The 14,099-nt window shown below is 38.2% G+C and overlaps 1 protein-coding gene across 1 annotated transcript; it reads left to right on the forward strand.

Moving 5' to 3' along the window:
- The first annotated feature begins 2,033 nt into the window (after positions 1-2,033).
- Positions 2,034-7,346, forward strand: LOC117827137 (cortexin-1). Its single transcript, XM_034703632.1, has 2 exons — positions 2,034-2,130; positions 5,684-7,346. Exon 2 carries the CDS (start codon positions 6,360-6,362, stop codon positions 6,633-6,635), a length of 276 nt encoding a protein of 91 aa, XP_034559523.1. The 5' UTR covers positions 2,034-2,130; positions 5,684-6,359; the 3' UTR covers positions 6,636-7,346.
- Positions 7,347-14,099: the final 6,753 nt, after the last annotated feature.

The raw sequence follows: 14,099 nt of genomic DNA on the forward strand, positions 1-14,099 counted from the left end.
GTGCCTCCAAATTGCTGTGCAGATTATAAACTGATAACCAGAGGGCCTTTAAAGGGTTTCTACAGTTCCGTATTGTAGACAGACTGTGTCAACAGTGTGTCACATTAGTTCCAATTTTACCTGCAGTGTTATTTTACAAGGAACTTAATCAATATGTGGCAAATCAATTACAACTACAAACAGGCAGCAAGGTAGGGTCTCTAAGTTTATTTTTGGCCCTGAAACCTGTTCCCTAGATCATTTAAACAGGCCTGTTTTATATAAAATAAGATGAACAGCTCACAGTTTATAAAATATTGCAGTCATAAGCACCTCTACCCTAGAAATACACTACAGGTTTTATTTTTTGGCCTTAATTATGTTGTTTTCTTTTTGGTAAGCTGTGCTTTTATGGGAGTTTCCACATAAAGAAACATCCAAATTTAAGTTTCAGAACATTGCCTCAATCTTCAATGTACCTTGTAGCCCAAAGGGATAACAAATGTATCTTGAAGTAACTTGCTGGGATATCATGTACCTTGAACAAAGGGTTTCTGATCAGTTTATGCTGCCTTAGAGACCACTACAGAGCCCCAAGAGTTGCAATCTGGTTAATTTAACTCAACCAATCTAAAATGTGCTTATTCCTACTTGTACAAATCTAATAAAAGACCAAAGACCTAAAAGTCATTGTTTCCAATAGAATGCCATGTCCATCTTAGGCCAGTCAGACCTTATCGTTTGTTCTGACACTATAGCTTCCAAGGTTGCTCAGTGTATTGGTTCTCTTCTGCTGTCCAGTCTGAACTCAGAAATCTTGGAGTAATATTCGATCAGTCCGTGTACTTTGATCACCACATAAAACAGTTGTCCCGGTAATGTTTCTTCCATTTACGAAACATTGCTAAACTTAGGTCTGTTGTGTCACATCCTGAACTGGAAATGATCATTCATGCTTTTGTTTCATCTCGACTGGACTATTGTAATCCACTTTTCACCTGCCTCAGTAAGTCATCCCTCCATCGTCTTCAATTAGTCCAGAACGCTGCTGCAAGACTGTTGACCAAGTCCAGCCGGACAACCCACATCACTCCGATTCTATCTTCCCTACATTGGCTTCCAGTTAAATTTAGGATTCATTTTAAGGTTCTTGTTTTTGTGTATAGAGCTCTGCATGGTCAGGCTCCTGAATATATCGCCGCACTGCTCCATCTTTACCTCACCAGTAGGTCACTCAGGTCTTCTGATCAGGGCTTGCTGGTTGTCCCTCAAGCTCGTCTAAGGACAAAAGGTGACCATGCTTTTGAAGTGGTGGCACCAACATTGTGGAACGCTCTTCCTGTAAATATTCGCTCAGCTGTCTCTGTTGTCGCCTTTAAAAAAAATCTTAAAGACACATTTATTTAAACAGGCCTTCGACTTACCTTGTACAGACTAATGTTTTAATTAAGCTATTGTCTGTTTCTTTTACTGTTTTATGATTTCATTTTAATTTGAATATTTTTTCTGTGAAGCATTTTGTGATTATATTCTATAAAAGGTGCTATACTAAATAAAATGTACTTATACTTGGATAGACGGCTTTGAAATTTCTTCAAATTATGACACCCTCATTTTCTTAATTGAGAAAACATTAACTGCTAAAAAAAAATGACTAAAAGTAAATACAAAAAAAATGATATAATTTGACAGGGATAATTGTTTGAATATTATAAGGTTATTAAACATGCTCCTGTAAAAAACAATTAAATTCATATACATTATATGTGTGCCATACTGGCTGCCCCATGCAGTCCTCTTACATAATGCAGGAGCCACACGCGGCTCTCGGCGTTTCACTCATCCAAACGAAAAGATTATGTGCTCAGTCCATGCAGGGACAGTCAGGAGTGGACAGGGAGGGGGTGGGGTCGGTGGGAGTCGGGGCGGATCCGTCCACAGAGCGGACTTAAAGGTCCTGACAAAGTGGAGGAGGTGCTGCAGGATATGACAGAGTTCAGACTTGCAGCTCCGCGTGCAGCTGAACGAACCCGGAGCTGTCCGCGGTGCTGAACAGCAGCTGCTGCCACCACAGGATCATCATCATCTTCATCATCAACTTCATCATCACGGCGTTTATCTCGCGCCTGAACCTGTGGCTCCATCAGGGAGGTGAGTTCTCTAATCTGGTCGTCCTTGTGTTTGTTTATCTGGACAATGTTTTTTATAGTTGAACTTTGTGTGTAGTGTGTAGGAGTGTGTGGAGCTGTGGAGGTCATCTCGTGCTTGGTTTCTTTATGAGTCACACATTTATAAGTTGTCCTGCGCTGGGTGCAACTTTGTTCTGTTGTATAACTTCGTGTCCCATGGAATGAAGAAAAGTTGAATGTTTCAAAAACAGAGTATTAAAGTTTTTCATACAAGGGTTATCCAGTTAATCGCCTTGCATTAGAAAAAAAAACGTGTTTCAGGTGTTTTTTCACAGATTAATGGTGCTCCAATGTTTTCACTTTCATAATAGAAGTATGAAGCTAGTTATTTATTATTATTATCTTTCATTTAAATGGACCATGCATGTTAATTAACACTTCTGTTAAAATGCCAGAATTAGACAAAAGGCTAGTTTACATCCGTAGTCCCTTGCCAGATGTTAAAAAGGCTCCATAAAAAGGTCAAGATCAAACAAAAACAAAAAATTAAATAAAGTGAAATATAATCAAAATTAGAAGGGAGAGGAGAAACCAAAACGCAAACAAAAAAAAAAAAAAAAAAAAAGAAGAAAAGAAAAATACAAATAGCACCATACGATTAAAATGACTAAAAGCTACATAAGAAGATGATATGACCGTCTTTGAGAAAGTGGCCATGGACATAAAATACATGGAGCAAGACAATCAGGAAGCAACAGCAAGGAAATATTAAGGAAGACACATGCAGACAAAACAGGACAACATTTAACAGTGCTGTACATATTTGCATCCGACCATCAATCATTAAACTAGCTGCATACAATTCAAATGAAAAAAAAAAACAGGACAAATTCACAGATGGCCGACATAAGGTTACATATTTTTGTAGCAAATTTGATAATGGAAAGACAGATTTACCCATAGCTGCCTATACAGGATGTATCAGTATCAAAAACAGCTTCATTGGCCAGGTATGTGTACACATACAACACATTTGATTCTCATGACTCCAACTTTTCTCTCAATGTGCAAACATGAATCATTTATCAGTACAGTAATGCACAAGCGTAAGTAAGAGAAGAATGCAATTGTGATGTTTTATGTTTCATTACGTAGAACAATTCTGAAACTTACCAGGTGATACATTGGTAGAATAATCTGCTTCTTTTTACTTTATTCTAATATGTCTGACAATCCTTGAAATATTACTTGAAATCACTGCACTAGTTTCTTTCATTTAAATCATTAATGTCTTCTCATTTCTATCAGATGAATAAACCAGTCAATCTACAGAGAGTCTGAAGGGATATGTATTATTAAAGATATCTATTAACCCAAATGAAAGAAAGACAGAGGGCAACAGTGTTGTGTTACATCAGGTATTTTAATCAAACATTTCCAAATACTACATTTTATTTAAACTTGATTATCAGTGTTTACTTTACACAACACATTTTCACCCCTTTTGTTCAGAGAAGTCCTTGACATTTTCAAAGCTGCTGTCATAATCCACAGGTACAAACGGGAGGTATTACAGGTATTACAGCCACGAGGAACGCCATATGTCGCTGCATGTGCTCTGTCGTCAGAACATCGCCGATTGCTGCTTTTATAGATCTTGTTTTGAGCATATTTCACCATCCTTTTAAACAATAATTGTGAATTTGTCTATATGTATTCCACTCAAGGGAGTAAAAAGACAGTTAGATTTTTTTTTCACTGTGTGTGTAAATGAATAGTGCCTAGGCACCACAGTGTGATTGATCTGCTGCTTAGGAACCAAAGCAGTTCTCTCAATGGGGATCGATGAGCCATGAAATTGATGTTGCTCATTCTTTTATTTTCTTTAAAGCTGTGTTTGTTTTAGGGTTATCATCCTCATACCAGGGTTTTTGTGCATCATAATGACCTTGGGTAACCTGAAAACACATCTCTGCTCATCTATCAAAACCCATCTTCTTTGGACTGACAAATCCGCTGAGTCTGCTTGTTATTAAGAAAATGTACGCGTTTATGATACAAATATGATTCCTGCTGGACTCTCTGACTCGTAAAGCAGGTGACTCATTGCATAAATACTTAAGGATGGAGTTCAATTCGTACAACTATCTCTTATCGCTGAGTATTCTGCAGATATTGCACAAAGTAAACTGTAAAGTAAAGTTGCAGATGTAAGCAAAATTTGGGTTGGTGTTGAGGAAATCTCTGCATATGTCGACTGGGCAGAACCTCAAAAGGGTTGGAAAAGAATCTCAGATAACTCTAAAAATCAGTCTTGGATCCATTTCTTTCAAGTTTTCTGGCAGCTGATAAAAAGTACATATCCTTAAAGATGTCTTCAATGCTGGAAAATAAGATATAATTACTTCTGGGACTAATATTAAATTCCTTTGCTCGGTTTTCCATGGTTCATTAACAGCCTTGTGTAAGTGGTTTGCTTAGACCCTTACTTATATGCTGTCCTGATCTGTTGTGTAAACTTCACATCAACTTTAAGACTCTATTGACTCTTTACTGTTTATTTAGCCTCTTCCAACTACCTGAACCATCCAGTCCATTTGATAATTGATTCTGACGCAGGCAGTTTCTTTCATTATGTTTTCAAGTCCCCTATTAAATCCCCGACCCGGCCCTTTAGCCCCCATCACCTCAAGAGCAGGAGCAGCTATCATCAGTGAGTGTTTGCGGTGGTCTGCGGGGTTGGTGAGGAGGGATAGATGAAGCCTCCTGGAATAGATTCTGCTGACGGGAGGAGTGCACCTACAGTATAGCAGGAAATGTCTCTGTGCTCCACAGCCCATTAAAGAGGCTAAGGAGAGTGCAAGAGTGCTGCAACTCTCCAAGGGGCTTCTCCACATTTTTTTTCCTCTTCCCTCATCAGTGTCTGATTTATTTATCTGGTGGGAGGCTGTACCTGAGTTCAAGAGAGGGGTAGTGCTTTTGCCATGCCTCAGTTATGTACTGACCACTCTTTTTAGAGATTTGTTTTTATTAGTAGGGCACTTACTTTTACAATGCAATGACAATGTGCAAGTATGCTTACATTTCTCTTTGTGTTTGAAAGCAGATGTTGATGTTCTGTTCTGATCTGTCAGTATTTGTATTATGATAATATTATAAATGCTTCTATTTCTGTTAGGGTTAGGTTTAGGGCTCAATGACTACCAATGTGAATTTGTATTTTGCTAACTCACAGCATTGTATTTTCATACTGATGTTCATTAAAGTGCTTTCTCCCTCACAAACAATCAAATAAATAATTAACTTTATTCTACAGGCAAGTTTTAAAGATTCAGAAGAGTGTAGTGAGAGTTATGATATGACATTGAATTCTTAGACTCTGCATGCTTTTGGAGGCCCTGAAAACACCTTACTTGTTTAAACAAGAATCTATAATCCTTGACATGTATCAAAGCTCCTGTCGAGCTCTGAACCCCCTGAATTAATCAAGATTTTCCCCCCATTTCAGCACCATCCTGTAGGCTATAAAATCCCTCATGTTGTGTCCTATCTTTGCTTATTTTCCCCTCTCTTAGGTAAACTGATGTGCAAACTACCCAATAAAGATGTCCCTGTTGACTCAAGAGGGAGTTGAAAGGACAAAAATAGAAGCCACAATTCACTACGACACGGCCGAATCGTCCCCGTGATTTACAGGAAAAACATCCCCTGAAGAAGCACAGCAGGGATCATTTACAGCCTCTGATTGATCTATGGACCATCTTCAGCCATTCGAATGAGATTTACACCTCACTTTGTAATCACAAGAAATGCTCCTCTAGTGCTGCTATTGGTTGACACTTAAAGTATTGACGAATGAGCTTAAGACAGTGCAGACGATTGGAAGTTGAAGTCTTGTCCTCTGATTTTGCACTGAGAAGGAGCAGGTCTATTTTTGGAGAGGGAAACACACCAGTTAGTGAAATCTAATTACTGGACGTGCCTCAGCTTGCTGCTTGTTCACCAGAGGGCTTATTAAATTTCACCACTGGTTTGCCCTAGGTTACTTCTGCTGGAACAGTTTTTTTACCCTGTAGCTGGTGGGAAAATTAACAGTTGAGTTCAATCTGTTAACATCTGCCAGATATCACAATGCGACCTCCCTCTGGGTTTAGAAATTAAACTCCATGCAACCCCTGATAGAGTCTGACTACTAAATAACACTTTCAAGAGTGGAGATTTAACCCGTCAAGACATTACTTTTCTTCCAGCATGAGCGACACAAACTACTGGGTTGTGGACTATGAGCTATCCTCTCCCTCTCCGCCTGGGTTCCCCAGGGGTCCGACGGTGCTGCAGCCCATGATAGGGCATCCCGAGCAAGGAACCGCCCTGTGCTTTGTCGGCCTCCTCGTGCTGCTGCTGCTCTTTCTGGTTGTTCGCTGCGTCCGAATCTTGTTGGACCCCTACAGCAGCATGCCGGCATCATCATGGACTGACCATAAGGAGGGGCTCGACAGAGGACAGTTTGATTATGCTTTGGTGTGAAGATGGGATTGACAGGAACGGAAAGAGGTGGTTGAATTTGTAGACATTATGATTCTCATGAGTGAATTTTGATTGATAACTTTTGTTCAATGCTCTTTGAAAGGCTTTGTTTTCTAAAGTATGAGCTCCTGAAATTGAAAGAAAATGCAGTTTGTTACAGTATTTTTATAGTTTGGCTGTGTAATGAAAGTTAAAAACAATAGTTACTCTGTTAAATGCAGTAGAAGAAAAGAGAAGTTTTGCATCTATCTGAATTTACAGTAGATGACGTTGTATTGGAGATTTATGAGGTGTATTAAGTTACGCAACAGCTTTTAACACTGCAGAAAGACTAGGATCTGTATCTCAGAAGTACATATATCATGTCCATTTTGAATCCTATAATGTTTTTACAAATCCCAGGGCTGAATCATAAAAAAAACTGAGCAGATCTGCTGCAGGAGAGGTCCTGGTTGAATCAAAGAGATGTGAAATTAGTTAAATTCAGATTACTGATGATTTAAGAAGTAGGCTTTAAACTGTATTTGCTAATTCAGGGTTAAAATGTATAAATGTCCATGCAGCATTTATTTGTGAGCTTACATGGAGGTATGGCTGAACCAAAATGTGGGTGTTGTTTTTTTAAAGTGAACCATGCTGGAAATTTGGAGACATTTAAACCACTTCTAATGATCCTCAGGTAACATCTTTTCTAGCTAACCAAAGCCTCTATTCTCTATGTGTTATTGGGAAATTAAAGTTCTCAACCGGAGCTTAAGTAGCTATTAGTCGCTTTTTTTTTTTCTTTAAAATTTCAATATCAACTGAGCTTTAAAGCTGTAGTTTATAACACAGATCAGTTATTACAGCATATTTTATCCGGGGTTGTTCTATTCAAAGTCGCCGTCCCTTTAAGAGGCTTATGAGGCTCAGTGTGGAGGGTCACAGCCCTGCTAAATATGTGTCATATAAAGTTATGATTATGAAATGCATGCAGACTAATTTCCTCCACCTAATCCCTTCTGCCTTTAGGCCCTGTCCAGTGCACCAGCCAAATCTGTTCAACAGTGCCTGTAGAAATATGATGAACATTATAATATCTATTTCATACTAATGATGTTACTGCTCCTTTTTGCCACTGCTTTTGTAATTTTGTTTCAGCCCTTCATGTACTGTAAAGTCCTTTAAAATATGTTTGTGAAAGGGTCTTTTTAAATAAAGTTTAGTAATGATATTTTACTGATTTGTTAAAAAGGTTTGTTTGTTTATTTTATGATGACCAAAAGACTGTTTTAAAAAATATATATTGTATACAGTCTAACTTCCTGGATGTAGACTCTTGCCTGTAAAGATTAGATATTTTCCTAATGTTTCTTTAAAGCGGCATCAGTTTTTTAACCAAATAAAAGCTTTTGTCTTAATTTTAGAAATTGTTGTTCATTTACACACACATGCACACAGAGAAATGGCATCAACAAATACAACCCAAACTTTTCTTGAGCAAAGGCTGTCCTCACGTCTGCCCACAAATCAATGCAAGCAAGATTTAAAGCAAATTAAATCAATTGAATAATCAATCGGAGGCTCGTAAAGAGACACACTCAGTTTATTTATGAGGAGCTGGAGTCAGATCACCCCACCCTGATGAATAGTATCCCTACGCTAAGTGGGTTAGACCCTCATCACAGCATTATTCCTGTGTGGATGAGTGACACATGCAGAATAATAGAACACTTTTGGAAAACTACCAAATGACTTTTAAATAGAGAAAGAGATGATGGTATCAAATACAGTGGTAAACCCTTCCAATCATAGAACAAGGTTGCCCTTAAAGCCTCCTTTTGCTTTCATCCTCCTTTTAGCTTCACAGTGCAGTCTGCCTTAGTTTGTGAGCATATATAGCCTGCTGAAAAGCTGTGACCTCCTCTGGATGCTTTGAGAACTACAAGTGAGAGTTTGCTGATCACTGTGAGTTCAATCTGTGTGACTACACTGGGAGGAAACACATGAAAAAGAGTTTCTGGAGAAAATCATCAATCCAGTCTTACTCCTGGAAAATGGCAACATACATTACAATGTATTAAACTCAAATATTAAATATGTTAGGAAAGATTTAACTTTATTAAGACATGCAGTTGTTGTAGAATCCCCAGACTTCTACTCTTGTGCTAACAGCAGGTTCAAGTGTCAACCTATTATGTCAAATGTATGTTCGTACCAGATTTGGTACCCAGTGAATTAATTCTAATTTCCATCCCTCCAACTTTTTTTTGTTACATGATCATTACACTGATATCTGTGGCTGTTAGTGAAATGTCTCAATAACTTAAAGAGGGTGTGTGTACCGGGGTGTTTGTCTGTCTGTGTGTGTGTGTGTGTGTGTGTGTGTGTGTGTGTGTGTGTGTGTGTGTGTGTGTGTGTGTGCGTGCATGCGTGCATGTGTGTGTGTGTGTGTGTCTAGGAAGGGGGGGGGGAAACACTTAATAAGTAAGGTGACTTTCATTATCATTAAATCAATATTTAATTCATCAAATACTATGTAGACTTGCCAAATATCTAATGACATTCCCATCAGCAAATTATTAATTTCTTCTAATTTGCACACTGATCGTGCTAACATACTAAACTGACGGTTAACAATAGTTAGCATTTTACCTATAGCATTGGCACTCCAAGCATATTAGCATGCTAATTCGAGTATTAATCTTAAAACACTGTGGTGGAAAGCTTTGCTAAACAATTTTAATTTGCTTCAATAACATGATAATAATCTAATCAATATGGAAGTGAATCCCTGTTGGAAGCTAACAGTATCCCAGGTTGTGAGTCATAATAAAGTAAGGTATCCACTCAGTTAATATGCATTTTAAAGCCAATTGACTGATTGACAGAGGGATAAAAGGGCTGTCAATCTGTCATTTTTTTAACATCAAATAAATAATTTGAAATAAACTTCTCCAGAAAACCAAAGATAGCATGTTTGAGAAAATGTATTTGACATATGTTTTAATTTTCTAGTTTCACCAAGCGGCAACCTCCGGTCTCAAACTATGAAGCCCATGCGGAAGTGTAATAAACTGCAATTCATCGAGAATCCACTTGAGGCTGGCTGCAGAAACACCGGAAACCACATAGGCACCAATTAAAAAAAGACGATCTTTGCAGCATCAATAAACATGTTTACAGCCTGGTTCAAAAAATGGCTAGGCAACAGTAGCTAATCTCTCTATCTGCACACACTGTACGGGGGGGGGAGAGGATTTTTCTTCTAACGTGACGATTCAGAAGATATTAAGATTACGAGTTTTTGCCCAAATAAGGTTATGACTGACTTGACTCCTGGACAGGAACACATAGCTGTTGGCTAGGAGGCTCAAACTCCGCCTCTTTACGTCACACTATGCCTTGTTAAGTTCCGCATTTCCAATATGGCTGCCTCCGTCGATTGGCTTTAAAACAGCGCTCAAGAACAAATGGGTGACGTCACGGATACTACGTCCATATTTTATACTGTCTATGAGTTTCACCCATGTTTGATCTGTTTTAGTGGAGATACCTATACAAAAGCAAGTCACCAGGAGGAGCTCTCAGATGTATGGATTCGCTCAGGGTAGCTGTTGTTTTTTCTAATATTCTACATAGTCTAAAAACATCACAAAAATGTGTTGAGGGCTCTACACCCCTTCATATCTAATGCTAATCAGCTTGAGCAAATGGCATAATGCTTTTGCTGGCTGTTGTCTGACTTCAAAATATTTCAACTTGCAATATGGTCAGATTTCCTGAAGGATTTCAATGTTGGTTAACTTTTCAATTGCTAAATGATTGAGAAGCTGTGATCTGGTAATGGATCATCACATACCCCAAATTTAAATGCCTACTCAGCTGAAAAAGGTAACAACTCCCTTTGCAAAAAGTTAGCTGAATGCTGTATTCAGCTAACATATGATATTTGAATCCGATGAACTGAAACAGTTTGGGGGCATTTATCTGAAGAGCTAAAAGCGCAAACAGTGCACAGCCCTGACTTTATGGGCTGGCCCTCTAAAGCATACAATTTATCAGGCTCAAACAGATGGTTGGAAGCACAGTGAAACAACCCTCTCATTAGTCTAGCAATTAACAGGAAGATTCTGCTTCAGTGGCTTCTGACAATTTATCTCCTTGATAAAAACAACAAAGGCACTCAGTTCCCATTACCATCTCACATAATGTAGACACACACACACACATACATACATACACACACACACACACACACACACACACACACACACACACACACACACACACACACACACACACACACACACACACACACTAACCCTTCAAAGACACGTGTGCATGTGTACAGAGGTATGCAAAAAAAGGACTGACCACAAAAAAACAGGATCCCAGGCTAAATATTGTGGGGTCACTAAAGGTGACCCTATTCACATGATACAATACTGCTGTCATTGAGGGGGACTGTATGTGGTAATAGTCTAAAATAATTAGATTTGAATTATTTGATACGTGACTTTAGCTTTATAATATTACTTATTAAAAAAGTACAAATGACATCACAAATCTTCAGAAGCTACATTGCTTCTGATTAATTAAGTGTGTTACTGTGATAGTAGCTGCCAAGCAGGCACACTAATGCAGAAGAAAAACACATATGTTTCTGTCCCAGTCATATAGCCAAGCAGGCAGGTGCATACACTATTCAAATATCATCCTGAATGTGTACCAGCTAATTTCCTGGTAATGTGACTCCATGCCTAAATCCCCTTCCCCCTTTAACCACACACACACACACACACACACACACACACACACACACACACACACACACACACACACACACACACACACACACACACACACACACCCCACACACACACACACACACAAACACACACACACACACACACACACACCCACACACACACACACACACACACACACACACACCCACACACACACACACACACACACACACACACACACACACACACACACACACACACCAAACAGAAGGTAAACAAACCACACAAATGCAAATAATCTCTTGTCTGTTGTAAAATATTCCCAGAATACCTTTTCCAACACAGCTGACACGCTTATATTAAAGTCAAAATACAGCTCTTGTCTGGGCTGCATGACAAAAAGAGATGCTGATCTGAATAAGAATAGTGATGTTATCAGCAGACAGTCTGCTTATCTCCCCCACAACAATACTATGACCTAAAAGTGTTGTTACAGGCAGAGGATAGTGCGAGAAAGACTGTTTTGTGTTTGTGTGTCAGCATAGGTTCAGATAAGAAGGGGCCATCAGTCTGTTTAAGGGTGTGTGTCATTATTAGGGTTAATATAATAGCAGTCAAACATAGAGCCATCTGCAACAGCACACACAATTGGTCAGGGTAAAGTTTTTAAGGCTCCATAGCCCGGCTTTCTACACACAATTATATCTGTGTTCACTTTTAAACAGAGTCCTGGAAGCGCCCAGGATTGTTGCAGTGGGTGTCAGCTGCTGGACCCAGGAGTAGTCATGAGTATGAGTGTAACCTACAATGGACTACGAGGAAATGTAATCAGATATAGCCTACCAGATAGGCTATTTACTGTCAAAGATACAGTATGTCAGGCATTGTGATATGCCTTAATTGTTCCACTTGTGGTGACATATAAGGAAATGTAATGAGAAACCATACATTTAGTTTTTCCTGTACTGGTTAAGACCTGCACCTGTGCTTTTTGTATTATGCTTACACTGTACTCTACACAACCTTGGTCAAAGTCAAGTCAAGCATTTTGTGTAATGTAAACTTTTCATCATGTGGACTTAAGTATAAAGAAAATACATTTGCCCGGAAAGCAGCTAATGTTGCCATAAGTGGAGAATTACAGTCTATGAATAATGCTTTCAGGTTGCATCACAATGGCCAAAGTAGAAAAGACTCATAAAGTAGAGCAGTCTTTTCCCTTCGCATTAGCACCCCCTGCACCCTACACAAGCACAAAGGATGCTGTTACTCTTTATATTTGAATAGTTACATAATATCACTTAAAGGTCAGCAGGGACAGAACAGATGAAGAGGTTACTGCTTTATTATGCATCCACAGATGACCTGAGGATAAATGATAAACTAATGTAGGCCGCAGCTAAATGTTACACTGCCCCTCCATTGACAGTAATAGAATTTTAAATTGTGAACATGACTGAATATATTTATAATTAATTCATATTCATTAATATATGAGCTTTTTAATACATGTTATAACAGCATGTGAAAATATCAACGTCACAGCATTTTGGTCTACAGCATTACAAGTTCTCGTCATTTCACGTTGTGAATGTGTACTAGCTTGATTATGCCTAGCTTTTCCTTTGTTGACCATATTGAGTTAATGGATTATGGAATAACACACCACAGTTATTTTGTGATAGACTCAAATATTCTGGTTTTAATTTAAGTCCTAGAACTAACTGTATGATGAAGTCTGTTCTTTTTAGAGGTTCCTCTGCCTAGAATCAACTCCCCCCAACATGAGAATGATCAAAATTTTCTTTTAAAAAGTCACTTAAATAAATGCTGATGAATCCCTCATAGACGTTATTATGTAATTACTGTTTTGAAAGTCTTAATTTTATTAATTTTTTGGTGCCATGTGTTTGTGCAATTTTGTTTTTGTTTCCATGAATTTGTATTTTAATGCTACTCATCGTTCATTTGCCCAGATACTTAGTTTTTTTTTCCTTTTCATTCTTGATTTTTTATAATTGGCTGCTGATGCATCTTTGATTTATGGATAATGTGTGATTTTAAATAATTGTTTTTCTTGTTTTTGTTTTGTTGTTGGAAGCTAATGTAGGGAAGAGGATTAGCATCACTGAAAAAAAAAGGGCAAATTAATTTTTTTATTATTATAAATCTGTGAAAAAAAGTCAGAATTCTGAGAAAAAAAGTCAGAATTCTTAAAAAAAGTCGGAAGTCTGAGATTAAAGTCAGAATGATGGTGTTTTTTTTTTAAATAAAAGCCATCTCAAATATAAAAATGTGCTTGGTAATTATATATATTTGGCATTAAAATAAATCTCAGTTTCCACTTATAGGTTTTGATTTAGACTGAAAGGAGAAAACCTCAAAATGTGATGCTGCCAATTACAGCTACACCGGATTTGGAATTTCAAAATAAAAGCCATTGGAAATGGAGCATATTAGTAATGATTTTTCATATTTTCAAAGTGAGATTCTTTAAAAAAATCCCTGTTTCCACAGACAGACTTCTGACAGTGGCCCTAATCCTCTTCTGTACTAATGGGGGTCCTAATAAAGAAAGAAAGGAAAGAAAGAAGACCATCGTTCCGGGCAGGAGACGCCCCAGGTATTTCAGTATAGCCGCTCAAACATCAAGTTCCGTCATTTAGTGGGAGAAGACCGGAAGCCTTCACAATAGAGGTCCACACAAATCGCCTTCACAGTCAGTTACTTCAGA

This window comes from Notolabrus celidotus, chromosome 15, assembly GCF_009762535.1.
Source record: "Notolabrus celidotus isolate fNotCel1 chromosome 15, fNotCel1.pri, whole genome shotgun sequence".
In the NCBI taxonomy this organism is placed as follows: Eukaryota; Metazoa; Chordata; class Actinopteri; order Labriformes; family Labridae; genus Notolabrus; species Notolabrus celidotus.